Source organism: Pleurodeles waltl, chromosome 4_1, assembly GCF_031143425.1.
Source record: "Pleurodeles waltl isolate 20211129_DDA chromosome 4_1, aPleWal1.hap1.20221129, whole genome shotgun sequence".
NCBI classification, from domain to species: domain Eukaryota; kingdom Metazoa; phylum Chordata; class Amphibia; order Caudata; family Salamandridae; genus Pleurodeles; species Pleurodeles waltl.
In genome coordinates this window covers 606,758,402-606,780,808 of record NC_090442.1, presented here as the reverse complement: position 1 = coordinate 606,780,808, position 22,407 = coordinate 606,758,402, and the positions used below count along the sequence as shown (strand labels likewise).

At 41.5% G+C, this 22,407-nt stretch overlaps 1 protein-coding gene across 1 annotated transcript in view; it reads right to left on the bottom strand.

Moving 5' to 3' along the window:
- Positions 1–22,407, bottom strand: part of ARL1 (ARF like GTPase 1) — an 85,151-nt gene that overhangs the window by 42,652 nt on the left and 20,092 nt on the right. Inside the window, exons 2-3 of the mRNA XM_069229032.1 lie at positions 18,527–18,664; positions 1,714–1,795 (exon numbers count right to left, since the gene is read on the bottom strand). Of these exons, the coding sequence (XP_069085133.1) occupies positions 1,714–1,795; positions 18,527–18,664 (220 nt within the window). The remainder of the gene's footprint in view (positions 1–1,713; positions 1,796–18,526; positions 18,665–22,407) is intronic.

Below are 22,407 nucleotides of genomic sequence, written 5' to 3'. Positions count from 1 at the left end.
AACCAGAAAATAAAACTTGACTTGTGTGTCTGTGGTTCTACAAAGGTAAAAGGGCAAAAAAACGGTGAATTTATGTTCAGGGATAAACCATGGGGAACACTGCATACATGTCAACCATGACAATGCTCTAATCTTGTTTTCGATAACAACTACTCTAGCTCTGCTTTTAGTTTGGGCTAAATGTGCATGCCTCTTGCATAGTGCTTGTGAAATTGTTTTCACACAGATCAGGTGAGACGTGCAATGCTCATCTCTAGCCCCACTCCCAAGGTACTTCCAATCCCCTCTACACACAAAAAAATAAAATAGCAATGAACATTTGAAAACCAGTTGCTACAGATAACCAACCCTTTATCTCTGCGGGGATCAGTCTACCTTCTCCAGTTACCTCTAGCTACAGATACCAAACTATTGTTCACAAAGTAAAATGTCAGACTACAGCTGCATGTTCTTAATGTCAGACCCCTGGTTTCAATTCAGAGTCTAGAATCAGTCTGGATAAAATGCATATGACTGCAAGCAAAGGCATGTGAGTCAATTATTGAGAGCGGAGGCATCTCAATGGATCTCTGGAAGGGTTCCCTACTCAAGTTTACTGCATCAAGAGAATCCTGTCCAGTGAACGCAATATACCCATTTACCACATTTATAGGAGATGAAAGTAACTGACTCGGACACCTGATGAACCTCTCTGCTGTCATGAATCCTTGACAACTCTCTGCCAATTTCCTTAGTCACTGAATCTCAGTAGTCTCCATTTACTCCACCTTACTGTTGCTGATGTCTTTATTCTCTACTGGCCGAAGTCTCCTTTGCTTTTCCCCTTTGCCAGTTCTCTCACTGTTTAATCCATTAAGAGAAACTCTCCTTTTTGGAGTCTCAGGCATTTTTTTTTTTTTTTTTTTTTTAGAATACACAGTTTCCCCACAGTGTCAGATAGAAATTCGAGTTTTAAGATATATTATATTTGTGAGAGAATGGTTAGCATGTAAGTGATGCACTTTCGTGAAATATATTCAAGAAAAGATGGGCAAAGACAATACGTAACCAGTTTCACAATCTAAAAAGTAAATACAGGTAACAGCTTTATAGCTAAAGTTCTGTGTAAATCAAAGAAACTTAGCAACAATGGCAAATAAAATAAAACATAGTTAGTAGTACGGTATAAGGATCACATATATTCTAACAAATGGAACAGCACATTTTCTTTCACTAAAAAGTAGACGATAAAGATTTATATTTTATAAGTCATTAAACAGCAACTGCCGCTGAACTGCTAAATTCTTCCACTTCAGCAAAGAAGGTGATTTAGCAGATGATGGCATTGGCCAAGATCACACCATGGAGTAAAGCTGGGACACAAAGTCGGGAACCCACAGCTGACAATGTATTCACTAGATTAGCTTCCTTTCACAATGTCCTGAATATATTTTGTGTATTTTATTTAGTTAGTATACAAGAGGGACAGCCGGTCAGGCTATGTTTTTAGGCCAGATCAGTCAGGGGCAGTTACTAGATGAAATAGAATCTGCTCTCAGAATTTGCTAACCTTCTACAAAATGAAGATGTCAATCTTATCTAAAATCTCCCAAGCAGGATACTCCTATAAACACACATACTTTGTGCTCTTTTAGAGCACATAACCAAGCAGCAGTCTTTCTCTGTATAACAACTAACATAAGATGGACTCATAGAACTATGTTCTGATATTACCTTATACTTGTCTGGCCCCCAAGATCCCACACTTGAAATTTAAGGTTTTTGTAGGTTACTGTCTCCACGTTGAAGCCAATGGCTAAAATAAAAAAAAGATAAAAATAAATCTGTATTAGGTCACCCAATAAACTAAGTTTTCAGAAGACATTACCTAATTTCGCCAAATCAGCAAACGAGGTTTAGCAAAAACAGAAATAAACCGTTTCAAACAGTAAGCACATCTCCTGCAAAAAAATAATTCAATAGATTACTAAAAAAAAATCACACATATACCAAACCAAGGGCAACTACAGACACACTTCATCGACAAGGCAAGTACAGCAAACACTAGTAATAGAAAGCAAACGACACATTTAGAAACAAATGGAATAAAATATTAAAGTCGGTGCAGGAATGTTGCAAAATAGATATTGGATTTCTTGACCTTATTTGAGGGTGGGGGTGGGAGGCAGTAATAAAATATTTGTAGTTTAGCAGATAAAGTACTCTGAAATCATTACAACAAAAGCAAAAAAACGGGAAGCCTAGTATGGTTTACATGTCCGTGGAAAGGTTTTGAACCAGTTAACTTACAAAAAAGGAAGATAAATTAAATGACCCAGATGAAAATGTAAGAACTGGGGGTCCTACAAAAAGCACTGCTAGGGCCAATGACACAGAATGCCACCATAATGACACAGCTTTAAAAGGAAGCATATGTAGCATTATATGTTGGAATAAGGAATGCAGGTGTCAAACACCAGATGTTAGGGAGGGATAATTAGTCAGGAGGATCAGTGTAGTACTTCTGCACACCGGAGCACTGATGGTGGACTTAGATTCAGCAAGTGAGTGCCTAGCTCTGAGTGTGCAGGAGAATTATGGAATGTCTTTTTCTCAAGGGAGGGAAGGACCTAAGCTGATGATGCTGTGCGTGACAGGTAAAAAATGGAAAAGCTATTGCGGCCACTTAAAACTACAGAGAGACATACTGGCACAAGGGGGGAAGCAAGGTTCAGTGTGAGTCCTCGATCTGCCTTGAGGACTAGGGAGAGGACTCCCAGCCACCTCGGCGTGGGTAAGTAGAACCAGACAAGTGCTATTGGAAATTTAAAAGTGTGTGCCTGACACTGATTATTTTATTCAAGGTGAGACTGAATACTGCAAAAGGTCCACTGAGGATCTGCTGCAGTAATCTAACTTGCTTATGATCAGGGAAGAGGAACTTGAAAGTCTGGAAACGGAGCTGTGTGTGGATTGCTTTTGTTGATAATCAGTAGTAGGAACCTGTTCGCTGTGTATCTGTAGATGATATAGGATACCAGTTGCATGGTAGAAATTGCTTGCAATGAGGAGACTGTTTGTGTTGTGGGTATGATAATGTACACAGGTTAGTGACAATGGTAAATTATGGTAAGTAAATAATTTCAGCTTTTGATGAATTCAGGACTGAAGAAGAGAGGGCCATCCAATGCCTAGAGTCTGAAATATACATTTTTGGAGATGGAGCTAGAGATATGATGAGCAAGATGTGTACAGTACTGAGAGGAAAAGTTAAGAGATAATGCTACTAAGAGTAGCGGAGTTGAGACAAAAAGGAGAGGGCCCATGATCATGTCTTGGAAGATGTCCACTTGTAGGGGACCAAGTAAAAACTGTGAGAAGCGTTAGAAAGCTCATCATGAGGGCTTAGCAATACAGGAAGCAATCCAGCTCAAAACTAGTTATATCATGGCAGGGGAGAATACCTAGTATGATAATATAGGTAGAGGAGGATAAAGCAATGTTGGTTATGATAAGCAGTGGTGACAAAATCGAACAAATCTGAGGACCATGTCAACAGTGGCTTGATTAAAAAAAAAAAAAAAAGCAATCACGTTTAGGTTGGGGATAGTGGAAATGCTGCTTTTGCATGTTTAACATAAGGTGTGGAACTGTGGGTGTTTCTGGGTGATGGACTGTAAAAACGTAGGTGAGCATTTACAAATTCACAAGTCTGTGGTTAATTATGGCCTTTTGTAGAAGATCTCTCAGTTTGGAAAAATCATGCACATTTGATCCTGGCAGAGAAAGCAGTAAGTCCATTTCCAGGGAGAGAACAATCCCATTTTTATTGGAGATAGGTTTCTCAATGGGGGGTGGGGGGGACCATTTAACCTGTGGAACGAAGAAAGGTTAGATGGGCCAAGTTATATACGAATCACATTCACAATCCAGGCGCCCTTTGCTAATTCCCAAAAGTGCATACATCTGCTCCAATCCAAAAAGTAATAATAGGTCCCATATTTCTGATGAATACACTGGTTGTTTGTGAATTGAGTCCTAGGTGTAGTGGCACGCCAGTGGATTCATGGAATTGAGAGACAGGACAGTGGTTGAACAGAGACAAGGGACCCACCATTGTTTCTTATGTCTCAATATCACTACCACACATACAAAAAATAAAACTGAGAACAAGTGAAGGACCAAGGAAGAAATAGTTTTTTTCGTAATGATTACAGAGGTTAAGGATATGTATGTTCCCAATGGAAAGCAGTCATCAGCTTCCCATCACATGGCATTTCAAAGACCAATTAGGAATCTAAGCTTTACCAAAGTTTGTCAAGATTTTCAAAAGAGTCATGAGGAGCATGAAGAGGAATGTCTATATGTGCAATTACCATAAAATGATCTGGCATCTGGTTACCATGATTGATGACTAAAATATATATGTAGGCTTTCCTACCCAAAGCCTAACATATTTATGTGCAATATGATAGGTGGTCTAGAGCTCGTTTTCACTTCTTACAAGTGGGATTTGTACCTCTTCTCTCCGGAAAGAGAAAGTCCTACCTTGGCTACATAAACCTTTGTATTGTTTCAGCCTATTTAAAATGTATGTATCATTGTGTCACATGAGAGACTGTACTGTTTAACCAGACCTGATAAAAACTCAAATCTGACTGACAAAATGTGCAGGGGACAGAGACCTTGCATTTGTTTAAAAAAATCAAGTCAAAACCCTGAGCGAAAGGAAATATCTTCAGTATCTCATACTTTTTGTTGCTGCCGGTCCTTAATAAAACTAAGAGCTGACAGCAAATTCTTTCTCCTTAACATGTGCAAACCAGCAGGCATTGCTTGTCATGACATCCAGCACAGGGATGCGGGATTCCTATCGCCCGATGTCCGAGGCATGGGATTTCCATGAGAAGCAAGAAGTTTTCATTTCTTTTTTGTTCGTGAGAAAAGTAGATCATAAATTAAAATTAACATTAATTGAGCTGCAGCAGTCTTGTACAAACAGACAATCAGGATCACTGAAATTAACCCAACAACATAGGGAATCGACTGTCATTGAATGTTTTTATTGTGTGCTTGCAGACTGGACCCTGCGGCAGCAGCGGCTTGTGACAGGTTCAGGGAGGAGGGTGCCCTTGCCGAGCTGTGTGGGGAGGGGAGTGCTGCGTCACTGCCCAGCGAGCTGATGGTGCACATCATCTTCTGCCTGGCTGCGCCTGACCGGCTTTGGGCCTCAGCCGTCTGTTCGTGCTGCCGGGACTGCCTCTTCTACCTGGCACTTTGGCCCGAACTGCCCCTCAACTTGCAGGTGTCTCCCACCGACCTGCTGCGCCTGGAATACCGGATGCGCAAGTGCGGTTGGTTCGTGTGGGAGTTGCGGGTGGAGACAGTCACGGAGAACTACCCAAACTTTGAAAGAATATTCATCTGTCTCACTGGGACTAGTGAATTTAAGGAATAGAAAGAGTAAAGAAAAATGCTTGTTCTCTCACAGGTTTGAGCATCTATGATACATGGAGAACATCCCATGAAGTTTGTTTTTAAATCTCGTTATATCTGAGTGGTTTTCAAAACCGATGTATCTGTTTCAGGCCGACCACGGTACAGACGTGGTCTCTGCGAGACTTCCACCTGACCCCAGTTTTAAATGGCACAAATGTTGTGTATTTAATGAGAAAGGGCACTCTGCAATAAAAACAAAGCGAAAGAGGCCGGCGTGGGTGGCCAGCAGTGCTGAGACCTGGCCGCGAGTTTGTAAGCTTTGGAAAACATTTATGCAGCAGATGTCCAGATATTATTCTATTATGGACAAAGTTTATGTGTGTTTAACAAATGTTTTTTACCATCTTATATTAAATTAAAAGACCTTTACCAGGTGTGCGCGGTTTTGTCTCCAGTCGGCACATACTGTGTGGGTGTTATATGTACATCAGTAGAGTGAATCCACAGGCACAGAGTGTGAATGTGCCAGATGTGGTGGGATTTTATCTAAATGTGACCAGACAACGTAAAAGAACCCCTGACAGATATGATATGGAAACCAGCTGAAGGTCTGAAATGACTGATGTCTGGTTTATGTTAAATGAATATTTCAATCAATGAGTAAAGCTTTACAATGATTGCCTTTGAATGGCCATAAAACGGAGTGGATGGGGTCAGTGGCGTAGCGTGGGGGGTGCAGGGAGGGCCGGCCGCACCGGGCGCAACATCTTGGAAGAGACTAAATCCACGGGTTAGGGGGCGCAAATTACTTGCCTTGCCCCGGGTTAGGGGGCGCAAATTACTTGCCTTGCCCCGGGTGCTGACAACCCACGCTACGCCACTGGGTGGGGTGGAGGAGGGGTTAGGAGCACTGTGCATAAAAAATAAGAACGTATGTGCATTTCGTAAGGGCCTGAAATGGAGACAATCTCAATGCCACAATGCCCTAGAAAAGCTGTACCCGAATTGGCAAAAGAACATTGCTCCCATGCAACGCACTTCCAGCATGCTCTGGTAAGCAGCTGGAGTGGGGTCGTGGTAGGGGTGGAGGAGGAGAGGGCCTTTCACTCCTTACATTTTTCAGTCTGCCCTTTGTACTTTACTCCAGGGCAATCCTCATTCTAGTTTGTAGGGCAGTGTAAGTTATTGTCTCACCCAGGGACCTCATTCCTTTCCATGGGGCCTTGTGCTCAGAGATCTCAGTCCCGGTAGGCAGTCTCTGCAATTCTCCATGGTCATCAGTACATGTGACCAACTCCTTGCTGTGCGTGCGGCATAAAGGCAAGTTTTCATATGGCCTACACTTTCTGCTGTTTCTCTGATGGAAGAAGGGGCAGCTAAAGCAGTTCATAAACTACAAGCATCCAGTGACCTACTGCATTTTTACTTAGTGGTGCAGCCAAGTGCTGGCTCTACGGCCCATTACTTGTGCACCAATTAAAACACATATTCACTTGATGTACGTGCGTGCAAGGACCTTTCTGCCAGTTCCGCCTGAATTTGTCTTCCTCCCAGCCTCAACAAGGAACGCTGTACTCTGACCCATGATCCTTTCAACATTTAAGTATTGTAGCTAGGTACAATAGGAGAAGTCATTCTATGGTGTATGAGGGAACAGAACATATCAGTAACATAGCACAGCCTGTGATTGCACCTGCTGCATAAATCTCGGTATATGCTTTCTTAAGCGCTGGTCAAAGCACCTGCCACTCTCCGTCATTTATCCTTCAACATGCAGAACACAGAGCTTACAGGAAAGGGAAAGTAGGGCATATGAGGACGAAAAATAGCTCAGTGGGTTTACACACTTGCTGACACTATAGGTGTAAGTATGTGGCTCACTCACACTTTTTGCATGGTGTTCCAGCATTCCCTATGTCTACTTTCTGTCTCTGGCCCAAAATAGTACACACATAATCTGGTTGCAGAAGTTGCTGCAGTAGTACTGAGGCAAAAGGCTCCCTCTCAGAGTGCGCCACGCAGCTAATAAGACTCGACCAATTCCCAAATTGCCATGCACATATTTTTTAGCAACCTAGCCCCAAACTGCTTTGGGCTAAAGATGTGCCCTCTGTGAAGAAACAGTGGTACATCTTCGTCTAACTGTATTTACATTTGAATTGGACTGAAAGGTGGGAGCCTCTACTAGAGGGACTTTGTGTCTGCAACCAACAGCAGTAGATGCAGTATAAATTGCTTTATGTTCCTGCTATTAATAGTGTGTACAGTATTTTTTCCTGTCCGTGCACAGTGTGTGTTTCTATTGTATTTGTCTAAAGTTGTGGGAAGATTTGTTGGGGAGAGTTGTAGATCTCCATTACTTGCAAGAGTATAAAACTCAATACATGTGATGGGCCCTTCTGTATTTTAAAACATTTACAACTTTTAGGGGTAGGTAGCAGAGAGAGTTTGTGCAGTGAGTTAGTCGTGCTCTACTTGTGGTGTTAGTATAACCCCCCTCGCGCTCCCTCCTACAGAACTTCCCTGATCTTTCAGGGGAGTACCAGATGGGAGGCTGCAGCAAGGGGTAGGAGATGGCCATTGGGCACAATGACAGAGATAAAAGTAAAATACAGCAGTAGAGCTTTTGGGTGTTTGTTCAGCTGACAAGCTAATATTGGATTTCTAAATCCTGGTAGCTAAAACATAAACCTAATTTGTGAGTTAGCATTTGACTATCCAAGAGGCCAGGACAGTGTTTCCAACTCTACTGTGACTGAGCCTAGGCATCCTTGCTGGGTGTGACATAAAATGTTGAGTGGCTGCAGTGACTCACTAGCCCTCCATCTCAGTGGTGTTCAGCTCTTCACTTCTAGATTTAATGTCTCTTCAACTTAACACTCCTCCCCTTCGCTGGGAGACTAAAGCTTGCTTTCCAGCTGTGCGAGTGTGAAGATTTCATAGCTGCTACATGTCCTACATACCGAGTGAGACAAACTTGAACATTTATTGCTGAGCTGCTTCTCTTTGTTAGGGAAGCTGACTCTGCTGCTGCCATCACTATACCAGTACTGTGCACAAGAGAACCTGTACTACTATTGCCAGTGCTGCATTGGCTTCTGGTGTGGGCGAAGAATGTGGAAATGTAGCCATGAGTCCACAATAATATAATCACACCACACCTGCCCAGGAGTGTAAAAGGGGAGATTGACTTAACTGCCCAATACTGCCTCTTGTGAATGTGTACTTGTGGATACTGCCTCAATGAACCACAGCAGCTCTGCTACGCGGTTTTGCTGCCCCATTAACAGTTAATAAGTTCTGCCAAGAAGTGCAATTATCGTGATCCACACATTTATCAGAGCATCACATGTGAGTATTTTTGAAGCTGGACAGCTATGAGTTGACCCTAGGATAGAGAACAACTTTCTGTCCTACAGGTTCTTATTTCGACTCAGTCTGTGCCATTGACACTTCAAGAAATGCAGTTGATTACCAGTCTGCACTCTGCCATTAGGTACCATTTCTTTACATATGAAATTCTGTTGCATGCAAACTGGCTGATAATTGGGAGCAACGCACACTGATAGATCTGCACACGTGCTGAAATACACCAGTCCCAGCCCTACAATTTGGCAACACAACCAGTCTGTTGCACAGGTCATGTTTACTTGACATGTTGTCACTACTTGTGAAAATCATGTGAGTGGTTGGATTTCCCTCCCAGCTATAGAGACTGAAAGCTTTCATCTTCTCTGAAGGCCTGAGCGAGTGGTACACTCGTGGTCTTTGAGATCCTGTCAATAATGCTGTAACATAAAATGACCTCCCTAGAGGATCCAAGACTAGAACAGCCATTCTATATTTATCCCTGCTCTGATCTAGCACACTGGAAAGAAACACTTCATCCCTTTCACTGCCTTTTGCATTTATGAGCCTTAGGCAGTAAACAGACAGAAAGAAGAGGTTCTGGGTTTTAAAAACTCAATAGCAGTGCATTACCATAAATAAATACATTTTGTCTTCTCTGTATAATATGACAGCCTTTTTCTACAAATCACAGTCTGAAGAGAAACATTTACTGTTATATATATATATATATATATATACATACATACATACACACACACACACACACACACACACGGCTCAGCAGTCTTCATTTTTCATAATACACTACATGGTGTTATTTATTTAGCGAATGTGCGGAGCATAGCATACAACTAGTTCAGGACAGAGAAAGGTAGGTTGGGCTGAGGATTCAGGTCATGATGGGTTTTGTGTGTGAATGTAGCAAAAGCCTGGAGAATGTTTGTTCTGGAACTTGGTGATGAGGACTGAGAAGGCACGACACAGAGTGTCCAGCTTGATCTAGCATGGTATTTGAAGTGTGCTGAAGATGATTACTGATTTCTGGGAGAAGGGTTATGGGTATGTTTCAGGAAGGGGTGGCAGATCTGTGGAATGCAGGACTCATGATGCTAATGTGTCTGGAGACTGAGTAATAGTGGGGAAGCCTGGAAAGATGAGATGTGGTCACACAAGCATAGCTTCGTAAACAGGTGGGCTGCAACGTTTTGATTTTGCGGTCTACATAAAGTCTTAATGGCAATCTAGACCAAGATTATGTCCATGGAAGAGCTGCCATAAGTACCTTCACCTACAGAAATGCAGAGTATGGAAAGACATTTCAAGATAGCTAGGTGATACAAACAACAGCTGGCAGCCACACTGACCTGAAAGGTCAAGGAAAAAAAATAGAGCTCATCTGTTGTTTAAAGTGACATGGACGAGAAGTCCTCTCCCTCTAAAGTAGACCATAAGGAGAGTTGTCAATGGTTAATGTGATTTTTAGGAGGTTCACCTCATTCGTGTCACAAATTACGTTTCGCTGGGTTTGGCAGTGTACAGGCGACAAGGGAGAGTTTGGGACCGGATGTATCACATACAATGACACAGTAGAAGCAGCTTAGCTGCTTGCGCTCCTGCCCATTTGTCTGTGCAGAGTAGCAGCAGAGCGGAATTGGACTTCTACACAGGCACCCTTCAATGTTTTACACTGTGCACCCTCTTTCCTCAGGGAAGGTCTCCAGCAATTGTGGTCAGAAACTCCCCTCCAACAGGACAGTGTGCCTGCCAGGGCAGCCTCCTCAGGTGCTCAAGACATCAGATGGTGTGCGGGTTTCATGTTTGATTTGGGCTTGGCGTGGGAGGGGAGACTCGGAGGCCATGTGAGAGTGCAAAGGAACTCTGGTGGTTGCTTTGCAGACAAGGGGAGTGTGGCTCAAGACACTGTAGGCCATCGGGACAGGAGGCTGCAGAGGTGGCGCACAGTGTTGCTTGCGGTTTCCAATCAACTTCAGCTGACAAATTTTATTCTATTACTATGCCACAACTGTTTCAAATTGGATGGATTATAATGAATCAATGGGTGCAAAAAATCAGTTTCTTTAATGTAATATTCCCAGCACAGAGTATACTTTGGGGATTTCCTACCAGTGGTACAGGAAATGTTGCAGCAAATATCAGAACAGGGAAAAAGTTTTTGTATCCATCAATATAAATCTTTGGAGTTGGGCAAGACTTTAGAATGATATAATGACAAAAGGTTAAGAAGCATATGATGGATTTTAGCTAACCAGATACTGACTTAGATTATCAAAAATACTTATATACTTAATAATATGGACATCTCACAGGAGACATTAGCTCTTTTTGACAGAAGCCTTCTACCCTTGGAGGACCTTTCGAATACACCTGAACTTTCACTAAATTCTAGCATTCAACAGGTGGGAGACTATGTTATTTAATCCAAAGTCTTTCATGTCCTACAGGGTATATTGGACTAAATATTAAAACATTTGGAGAAAACTACAATAAATGTCCATCATATCCTGGAATCTCTATCTCCTTTACTCCTAACATCAATTCATAAAGATGGCCAGGTGCCCTATGTTTACTAAATTCACCCCCTACAGAGTTATCTCTTCCGCAGTTAATAAAATGTGATAAGAATGAGACAAACAGCAGTGCGGGTGGGTAAGCCTCCACAGGGGAAATAATGTAAGAATGGGGGGTAAAAAGCTTGAGAGACAATATCTATTCATTTCAGAACCTCTTCGCTCAAGATCAAAATGATCAAATTCAACAACCTGGAAACGATCATGGCTCATCGGACCTCCCCTGAGAAAATAATACAAATGGTATATACCCTATATTTGGGGGGGGGGAAAAAGAGATGGAGTCCATAAAAATGGTGCTTCCTCAATTGTGCAACACCGATGGAACGGCAATACTACTAGGAACATTTTCAAATAAAAGGAAGAAATAACAGATTGAAAGAAAACAGGACATCTTCAAAAAAAAAAAAAAAAAAGTAGGAAACAAATTGTATTTAATATCCAGGATACTGATATTATTTCCCAAATAGGGAGTGGAGAGGGTCTATCTAAAGTGTGCAGCTCAAAGTTGATGCTGATTTAACCATAAAGCTCAGTTTAAGTTGTAAATCAACTATTGGGTACAGTCCAAGTGGTAAGTCAACTAGAAACTAATGTCATCAGTAATGATGGTAGTTCCATCAATATTACTTCCATTCCCAGGAACAGAAAGCTGGACACAATACATAGTCGATGGGCGTAGAGACTGGAATTTCCACGGCAACTGAAAATCAAGTAAGCAAAGTTGCCATTGGTCAATCTCCCACTATATCGCATGCAGACATCCGCCACAAAGTGGAACCATGCATCTCTGAAGTCACTTGAATGCTCTCTCCTCAGCCTTCTTGCTGACAACTTTTAGATGAATAGGCTGCCCTTTACAGGTATTCAAGTTATAAAAGTTTGGTAAGCAAAGATATCTTTTTCACAGAATTAAGTAACCCAATTGCAACAATTACTTTAACTGAATTGAGCTTTCTATTTGAGGGTGAAGTAAGTATAGTTAAACAGAAAAAAGATCAAATTTTGAAATCTATTTCCTTGTCTGAAGTCAAAAGGGTATCATTTCCCGATAAGAACAACCTGACATAAGGAAGAGCTGAGTTTTGGCCCAGCTATGATATTAGCTTCCACAATGTAGATTTCTTTTGGGAGAATGCATACAACATATGTCCAGTAAATGATTCATCAAATGTCACTGGAGGGAGTCGTCAAGATACAAACCTACGTAATATAGAATGTTCTTGTCCTGAATCCCTGGACTAATTGTTGAACTTACAAAGTCTAGCCTGAGCAGTAAAAGCAGAAGTGAGCACTAGTCGAAGGTTTGTAAAAACACAGGAACAGCAGCACCTTAGCCAGCAATTAAACAAAGATCCTGGACTTAGCTTCCTGGGGTGTTGAGCAGAAACAAATCTGTCTTAAAAACTCTCAATCTGTTTAGCAAGAAAATATTAATTCTTTCTTGGAATTCAGCAGGGTGAGACGAAAGAAAAATAAATTATTTAATATCTCAATAAAATATAATCCCCCTGCAGGAAACATGGCTATCAGATGATTTTTAGGTGACTCTTATGTCTTCAATTGCCCTGCCATTCCTAATAACATAGGTAATTTTAGAGGAAGCATTGCCATAGTATCAACTGATTTTGACTGGAAAATATAACAAATCCCATGCGAAAATATTTTTTGCAATGTCTTATAATCAAGTTTCACAAACAAATTGCAAGGTTGTTTTCTTCTACTACTTAATGTTCATGTGGCCCCAGGTTCCCAAAATATAAAATATATTTGGCTTCATAAATAAAATAAGGGGAAACAGAAGGCTCCTTTATATTAATCGTAGGTGATTTCCATGCCAAGATTTCTTATGCACTAATGCAAGTCTATTCAGTATACTGAGCTGGAATATTCGGGAGGCTCGGTTTCCAAAAAAAACAGAGGTGATAAACGTGGTACGCTCCTTCTGGATGAATTTCATATGGTTCTTCAAGATGTATCCACAGATGATCCAATCAGTGCATATGAATTACTAATGAATGTGTGAGTTATACATCTAAAAAGTAAGGATAAAAAGAGCTTTGGTAATGGAAGATCAGTTAAGGATAAAATGGAGGTTCAGCTATCCATAGACACAAACAATCTTATGCGCAAGCAATATCTATTTTTTCTTTGGCTTATTTAAAAAACAAAACAATAAAAATTCTTTAAGGAAAGATGGAAAAGAAATCGTATGGCACAAAGGCGAAAACAACAGAACCTTACCTGGGTCTCTCTATATCGCGCTGCATTTGAAGAAAACTGTGTTTATGGTGCATTGTAGCCCTAAATTCTGCTTTGAAAAATGATCTTTCCACTAATGTGATACTAGTAAAAATCAAGAATCTCTATAAGATTAACAAGGATGCTCTAGTGTTTGAACTCATTGTTCCATGAACAGAATTAATTCTTCAAAATTACGACCAGATAATTGGGTATATGCAGGAAAGTATCCTCTTTTTGGCATGGTTGCCCCCACTTTTTTGCCTGATGTCAGTATGTTTTGACGGTGTTCACTGAGATCTTGCTAACCAGGACCCCTGTTGACTGTGCTCTCTCCCTCTAAATTTGGATGCTTGGACTTCGCAGACCCCACATTTGTCATAAGCGTGCCCCATTTACGTCCCTAGTATAAAGTACCTTGGTACCCAGGGCATTGGGGCACCTGGGGTTCTCCATGGGCTGTAACATGTATTATGCCACCCAAGGGAGCCCATGTAAAATGTGTCTGCAGGCCTGCCATTGCAGCCTGCGTGAAAAGGTGCATGCACCCTTTCACTTCCATGTCCCTGCACCAGGTCACTGTAATTCACCCCTATGGTAGGCCCTTCTAGCCTCAAGGGCAGGGTGCAGGTACCTGTGTGCGAGGGCACCCATGCATGAGCAGAGGTGTCCCTACGAACTCCAGCTCCATTTTCCTGGACTTCATAAGTGCGAGGATGCCATTTTACAAGTGTACTGGACCGGTGTCCAACTACATAAGGGAATTCCGAATCTGGGCATGTTTGGTGTCAAACTTGGCGGAATTCTACACCAATACTGTTGCCAGTATTGGTGGCATGATTCCATGCACTCTGGGGGCTCCTTAGGGGACCCTCAGCATTGATCCTACCAGCTTTCTGGGCAGCCCACGCTGCTGCCACCACTCAGACTGGTTTCTGCCCTCCTGCTGCTTGACCAGCTCAAGCCCAGGAAGGCAAAATAAAGGATATACTTTGTGAAAGGGAGGCAACCCCCCAAATAGTAACCACTCCACTGTCCATCACCACCCCAGAGCTCCTCCAGGTGGCTACTTGATTCTGCCATCTTAAATCCAAGGTGGGCAGAGGCCCCTGGGAGCATCTGAGTGGCCAGGTCAGGCAGGTGACATCATAGCACCACCGCCACCAATAGGTGGTCTCCTTGCTAGGTGACCAATGCCCCTGCCAGGGCTATTCGGGGTCTCCCTCTTGGGTGGGTCCTCGGATTCAACGTGCAATACTCTAGCACTCTGCAACATTTACTTCAACTTCTGGCTACTGGAACCGCAACTGGACTCCACAGGAACCTACAATCTGCAGCTACAGCGACGACTTTGCTCTTCAACATTGTTTCTCCGGCTCCTTCCACCACCTGCAACACTTCCTCCTCTGAAGGTGGCAAGTCTTCAGTCTTCAGCAAGAAGGAATCTCCCTTGGAGTAAAGGAGTCACTACCTTGCATCTGCAGCCACCAACTGGAACGACGACCGGCTCAGTGGATCTCCTCTCCTCCTGGGCTGCGTGGATCTTGCACCACGGGTGGTGGTCTAGAGTGGTCCCCTTGGTCTTCTCTGCCAGCTGTCCAACTTTGGAGACGGTAAGCCCATGCCTCTCCACGCAGGACACTACCCCTGTGTACTGCATCTCTTGCAGCTACCAAGGCTTGTTGGCATCTCCTACAAGGGATCTTCAGTCTCTGAGTAGCCCCAGCACACTTCCCTGCAACGTACAGCCCTCTGTGTGCCCCTCTTGTTACTTGGGACTCCTTCCAAGGTGTGCTATGTGGGCATTTCAGCAACTCGTGCTTGCTGCCTGTGGGGGCTGCCTCCTCTTCTTCTGACTTTCCTGGCCCCTTTGGGTCACCGGGACTCTCTTCCGTGGGTTCACTCCCCCTGGACCTTACTGGTCCCCTACAGCTCCACTTTTCTTTATTTGCGACATATGCCATTGCCAAGGTTTGTTGGTGGTTTTCCACACCACAGACCGACTGCAATTCTTCATCCAGCGTGGGACGTCGACTGAATCACTCAGGAACGTTTCTACTGCTCCAGGGTGGCCGTCTTTGTCTCACCGTCAACCAGATACTGCATCCATAGATGGGTGGGTAGTGGCTCCTGCCACCACCGGAGACTCCAACGTGAACTGGACTTGGGCCCCTTCTTTTCCAGGTCTTCCTCTTTCAGGACCCACCTTTGGTTTCTTGCAGTCTTGTCTGGGTCTTGCAATATCCTTCTCTGAAGTCCTTTTGGTGGGTTTTGGGATAAACAGGTACTTCCCTCTTTCCCATTCCACTTTCTAGTATATGGTTTGGTGTTACCCCCAGGCCTTCAGTACTTACTACTGCTTTCACTGTTTCCTATTGCATTCTATGGTAATTCCTGACTGCTAATGTACATAGAATAGTGTTTTTTACTTACCTCCAGTTGGGGTATTGCCTATATAGTAATTTAGTATTCGTGTCACTAAAATAAAGTCCCTTAATTTTTGTAACACTGTGTGGTTCTTTCATGTGTGTAAGTGCTGTGTGACTGCAGTGGTATTGCTTCAGCTTTGCAGGTCTCCTAGAGAAGTCTTAGTTGCTCATCCATAGATACCTCCACCTGGCTTCCTCCACACGGACTACACCTCACCTAATAAACTTAAAAACTTCAATTTTAGCTAGTTTTAGTTCACCAAGAAATGTATTGCAGTCACAAATGGTTGACGCAACACACAGATGTGGGTTGTTTGGCATAAATGTGGAATGTGGAGCTCAAGGAGCAAAAACATTAGGCGAATGGACATAAATTATTTGAAAGGACTGAAATTATGGGTATGAAAAAGATGGGTGGTGGAAGGGAAGGGGGAAACTTCATTTAAGTCTGCTAGATAGTAGACAATCTAATCAAAGGTCGAGTTTCAGATTTTAGCACCATCCATGTGGAAGAAGAACATAATGGTTTAAGCCCTTCAAAGCTGCAGAGATTCTTAAGAGGCTCTCCTTACCACTATTATTATCAGTAAGCACTCTCGTGCCATCATGTCTGGAGTGCATGGTGTATTTGGTGTCCCAGATTGGTTGGAAGCTCTTGACTGTTAGCCAGCAGACTACTGTCATTAAGCAAAGTTTCTTTCCGGAGAAATAACCTCCTACACAGCACTGGCCTTGTAGTATGACTCCGAAACACAGGTGACAATGGTGGTTGAGGCTGAAGCAACACAATTTTCAGAGTTTCCTGAAAAAGACGGTCTGGAATGATGCCCCAGACCACTGCTAGTGGCTGAGACTTTTGCAAACATTCAACCCATCACCTTTTGTTGTTGTAATGTCAGTTTCTAAACATGAGCTGAAAGGATTTTTGTGATTCAGTCTTGGAGACATAAGTGTGTTTAAGCAGTAACTTTACAGCGGAAAAGCTACATGCAACGACTATTAGAACGTGCAAGAAAAAGAAGCAGGAGCAGACTGCTACGCTAGTTCAAGAGGCACAGAAGAATTCTTAACAGAAAGGTTTGACACCTCTTACGACAAGAATCATACCACATGGACAAGTAAGTCACTGATTTGTGCATCGTTTTCCATTTTCACATGAACAGCAGAAATAATGTCTGGGGCATGCCGCCTTATCATACTGGCATTCCTCTGTAAGAGAAACCTTATCTGTGACAGAAATATGTTGCTGGCAAGATCCCAGGCAACACCAAGAAACTGATTTCACTCTAGAATGCATTTCCAAAAACATTCCTTAACGTATAACAAAGGTGCAAAGTCTTCATAACCAGGGGGCTGAGATTCAAACGACAAACATGCTGGCACCATCAAGTTGCAATCGTTTTCTATTTTCGTTTAATTAGGTCACAACTACAAACATTTGTCAGACAAATCATTTAATATCCATTACAATTTTGTAAATTGACGTTAAAAATATACACTTGCATGCTTTAAGGCAGTGTTCCCTAAACTGTGGGGCGCAACCCACTGCTGGGTTGCTAGCCGATTTTTGGTGGTTCGCCAAAGTCAGGCAATAAATAAATAAAGATACCTTTAACTTCTGTATTTATTGTGTCACATTTGCTGCGCTTCAAAGACAGAGGTCAAATGTCATGCTATGTTTTCTGATGCTTATTTTATTTTTTTAAGCTGGAGACTAGTGTTTACGAACCCCTCTTTGCAGTGAGAGAAAGAAAACTAACGTGAATTATGTAACAGTCCTGCTGGGGTACATGAAGTGTGAAAGGAAAATTGGAGGATATAATTTTTTCCTAACACATCAAAATGTTAACACCTGTAAATGAACTTTAAACATTCAGCGTTTTGCAAATCAAAATAAAGCACATTTGTTTTTTTGTAATTCTGAATTATGATAGAAACAAAGATTTTTAGTAGGAGCAGAACAAATCAAGACACTTTACTTGGTGATGCACACATACTGAAACCTGATTTCCACACATTATCATTCCCATGCACTATTGTTTAATCTGTAAAACTGTATGTTTGTGCTAATTTGGTGAACATCTCAATGGCATATGTGCTGACTGCAAGTAATGTGCATCTGCATCATGCCTTAGTTACATTAAAACAAAAATTAGTGCCTCAGGTCTATTAAAGCTAGGTGAGTCGCAAATGTTTGTCATACTAAAATGTGGGTTGCGGTTCTAAAATGTTTGGGAAACACTGCTTTAAGAGGTATTAACAACTTTACCACATTACATTTCAGCATTTAACTACACAGAAAGAAACAGCTGAGATAAAAACAAAATAAATTTGCATGTGAAAACGGAACATGTCGATCGCTACATAGATCATTAAGGGTAATCAACTAATATTACTTGTGTAAGTGGAAAACAAATCAATTAATCAGAAATGTGCCAAAACAAATTTGAACAGATTTAACGTATTCAGTTTAGACATTAATATTAAGCATGGACTCACTGGGAATTGTTGTGACCACCTCTCCAACCTGTAACCGATACAGAATTGTTGTCTTCCCAGCACCATCAAGGCCCAAAATTAAAATTCGCATCTCCCGAGTTCCAAACAAACTGGAGAAGATGCTTGAAAAAAAGCCACCTAGAAAATAAGAAAAAGATAAAATGGAATATTAGAAAGTGACATAGAACAAACACTCGAAATAGGAAACGCAGTGAAACAAGCACTGCTAAGGTAAAAAAAGATCTTGCCTTCTGACTGCCAATGCAGACGTACTGGTATTGCTTTTTGTTGATGCTGTTAAGCATCACCAAAAAGAAAACATAAAAAGCTTCCAGCTGATGGAAACAAGAATTAAAAAAAAAAAACACAATGATGCATGCATGTACATGCACCTTAAAGCATGCATGTACATGCTCTGCGATTCCGTAGCAGACCAGCGTGATGACACACATGCGTTTTTAATTCACAATATGAGGAGCATGGGGGATGAGCAGGTAGGGGAAATGTGGACTGAGAGGGACTGGGGAGCAATGGAGGATCTTGATGAGCAGGAACAAAACAATCAGGAGGGGTGGAAGAAGCTACAGATTAGCTGGGGATGGGGAGGAGGGTGCAACATGCAACACCCGAGGGAGTGGGTGTTTGAGGAGGAAGGCAGCAGATGATGGAACAAGAATGAAATCGCATGCACTTCCATGGAGTATCAACATCAAATGAGCAAGCAATGCCAAAGTCAAAAGATCTTGGCTTTCGCATAGCTGCAGTCCCTCACTACATTACTGGCTGTTCCTCTAAAGCCAGAAGCAGTTGCTAAAAAGTATTTTTAAAAGCTGCAGTAGCTCGAGTATTTAGTAGGTGTCCCTCTCCAGTCAAAAGCAACTGTTGAAAAGTATTTTACAAGGCTGCCATGCAACAAGACATTACTAAATTTCTATCCCTCTCGAGTCAAAGTCAACTGCTTGAAACCTTCATAAAGCTGCAGTACCTCATGCTGTAACTACACATCCATCTTTAGTCAGATGCAACTCCTTCAAATGCCCTTCACAAAGCAGAGGGGATGTGCGTTCAAAAAAAAAAAAAATATATATATATATATATATATACACATATAATTTTTTTTATACTCGACTGATTTCTGCTTGTTTGTTATGAATATGGCAACGTTTATGAAGATGGGTCAATATTGCAACTTTGAATAAACATCTTGAAGAATATGGACTACGTGATGACATTCTAATTTATAGAGGTAATAGTAGACGCCAGTACATTAAAGACCTTTTAATGTAATTCTTAGCAGGCTGGTTCTCAACTTCTGCTACATGAATGCCGGTAAACAGCAGTTGCTTACAGTGATTCCAGCCGATAGCTAAACTGTGCTAATCCATCATCCTGTGCTGTGGTTTGAGTTAGCAAAATGCCAATGTGAGTTGAGCACATAGATTAAATAAATTTAGCCAAAAGCCATTTTACTTCCAACCATGTATTATTACAATTTTTTCAAGAAAACCTGAAGCAATCACAAACCTGTAGAGAGGGCCATCGGAATTATGCGATTGTGCAGCCACAACGATTTTCAATTAATTAGAGATTTGCCGCATTTGCTACATAATCCAGCATCTGCTGCACAATCTGCAGATTTTAACAAAGAAATAGTTTCTCACTGAATTGGTTCAAAAGTTACTAAAAATGCAGCGACAATTTCTTGCCTGGTGGAAGGCCCTTTGCAAAGCTGGACTGGTCACCTTTATGTTGCTTATTGTTACATTTGGGTGTTAAACTGGTACTAATGAGGTGCAACCTATGCCCAGACCGTTTTGGCAAATTTGAAAATGAGAAACTCAAGAAGTAATACTATTACGAAATGTTCCACATAATTAGCCTTTCCTTGCTGCATAATTTACTCAGCCCTGCAGCATAATTTGGTCCTCTTCTGCCGCATAATCCCAGTGGACCTGCCTATAGAACCTACTTGTGCTCCCTCTTGAGTCAAATGCAACAGCCTGAAAGCTCTTTCTTAAAGCTGCAGTACCAAGTAAAATAAACTGTTTATTTCTGTTGCTAGGCATTCCAGCCATACATGCGTAATACGACCAGAAATATACTGTGTGATTCTACAGTCGCTCCCACTCTACTATCAGACAGAGCAGACTTAATGGACTCAATACATGTTATTGTGCTTTAGCCTATAGTGACATACTCAACCTGTATTTTTAATCCCTTGCTATGTTGCTGGATTTTGTTATATTCATTTGAAGTATGTCTTTGACAAAAAACGAAATAATAAAAACAGATTTAAAGAAAAAAAAACTGCAGTACCTCAAGATGTTATTAGAGTCACATGCAATTTCTTGAAAAGTTCTTCATAAAGAAGTGAGGAATTTGCTTCAACATAAATATGAGCATATATACTTTTACTAATTTAATGATATATGGTTGCTTTTACAGGATACATAAATATGCTAAAGCTGGTGTATGTAGATGGGTCAAAATTGCAACCTTCAACAATTATCTTGATTACTAAGTAAACCCAGCGATGACACCGTAATATGCAGAGGTACTAGCCGTCACTGGTAAATTGAAGTGCCATTAATCTCATCTTTAAACTGTTTTTTAATGTGTGCTTATTGTGTGCCAGTAAACTGTAGTTGCTTACAGTAATGCCAGCCTACAGCTGAACTTTGCTGATCCCTTGCCCTATGCTGTGTGTTGTGGTAGGAAAAACTGAATGTCACCTGAGCAAATCAACAGATAAAAAAAAAAAATCTGACCAAAGGTCCTTTAATTATATATGCCTGTAGTTTTACAATGACTTTTTTGCCACTCACAAACCTAAAATACCACAGGCCGTTACTGGATTCCCCTCTCTAGTAGAATGTCTAAACAAACGTTCTTTCACACAAATGTAGTACTTCAAGTCATTACTGGATGCCCCTCTCGAGTCAGACACATTTTCTTGAAATTTCCTTCAGAAAGCTGATGGAGTTTGGCTTCAACATGTATATATACATATATTTTGTTTTTTAATATTTTAAATGACTTGTGCCAAAGATGGTTTAAGATGATGAGTCAATACTGCACCTTTAAATAAATGTCGCAGTTGTTACGGAAACTGGTGATGATGCCCTCATATACATCAGTACTAGCAAACAATTGTGAATAAAAGTGTCTTTAATGTCTTAATCTTTGGAAACTATTATAGGTGGATGTACACATGTACAAGCACAAAGCAGTCACTCAAAGTGAAAGTAGCCAATGGTTCAAATGAACTGACTCATTGCTCTGTGATGTGTGCTGCGGTAGGAGAAAGTATAATCTGAGTGGCGTTTGAACAGCCCAATGTATAAAGAAGGTTCACTGAAGGCCATCTATGTGTATATATGTTTAACATGATTACTTGGGAAAACATGGGCTTGGCAATATGTTAAAGCCGTCTTTAGGTCAGCCCTAAAAACAGCTTTCTAAATGTAAGTAATCGATGAATATAAGGCATCCAATCAAATGGATGGCAAGGAAGCTTTGCTCCAGGAGAGGGGCAAACACAATAAGAGGAAGGCAAGCCAATTAAAAACAAGCATTTGCAATGCAACGGGTCTCGCATTACGTCGAGTTAGATCTATTAGTGTTGGGCTTTTCGTGCCACATTAAATGAAAAGAAAAAAAAAAAAAAAAAAGAACACGATCGTGCTGAGTAAAACACAGCGCCATCATGCAGCGAAATTAAGTAAAGAAGAAGTAGTCCAGAAACCATACGGAAAACATGGAGCCTCGTATGTTTCCTGTAGTTTACCGGCGCTCTCAAAGAGGGCTTAACACCGGAAAGACATTACGTATGCATGCGTTTCACAAATGAAAACAAGCGGATTTTAAAAGACAAGCCCACG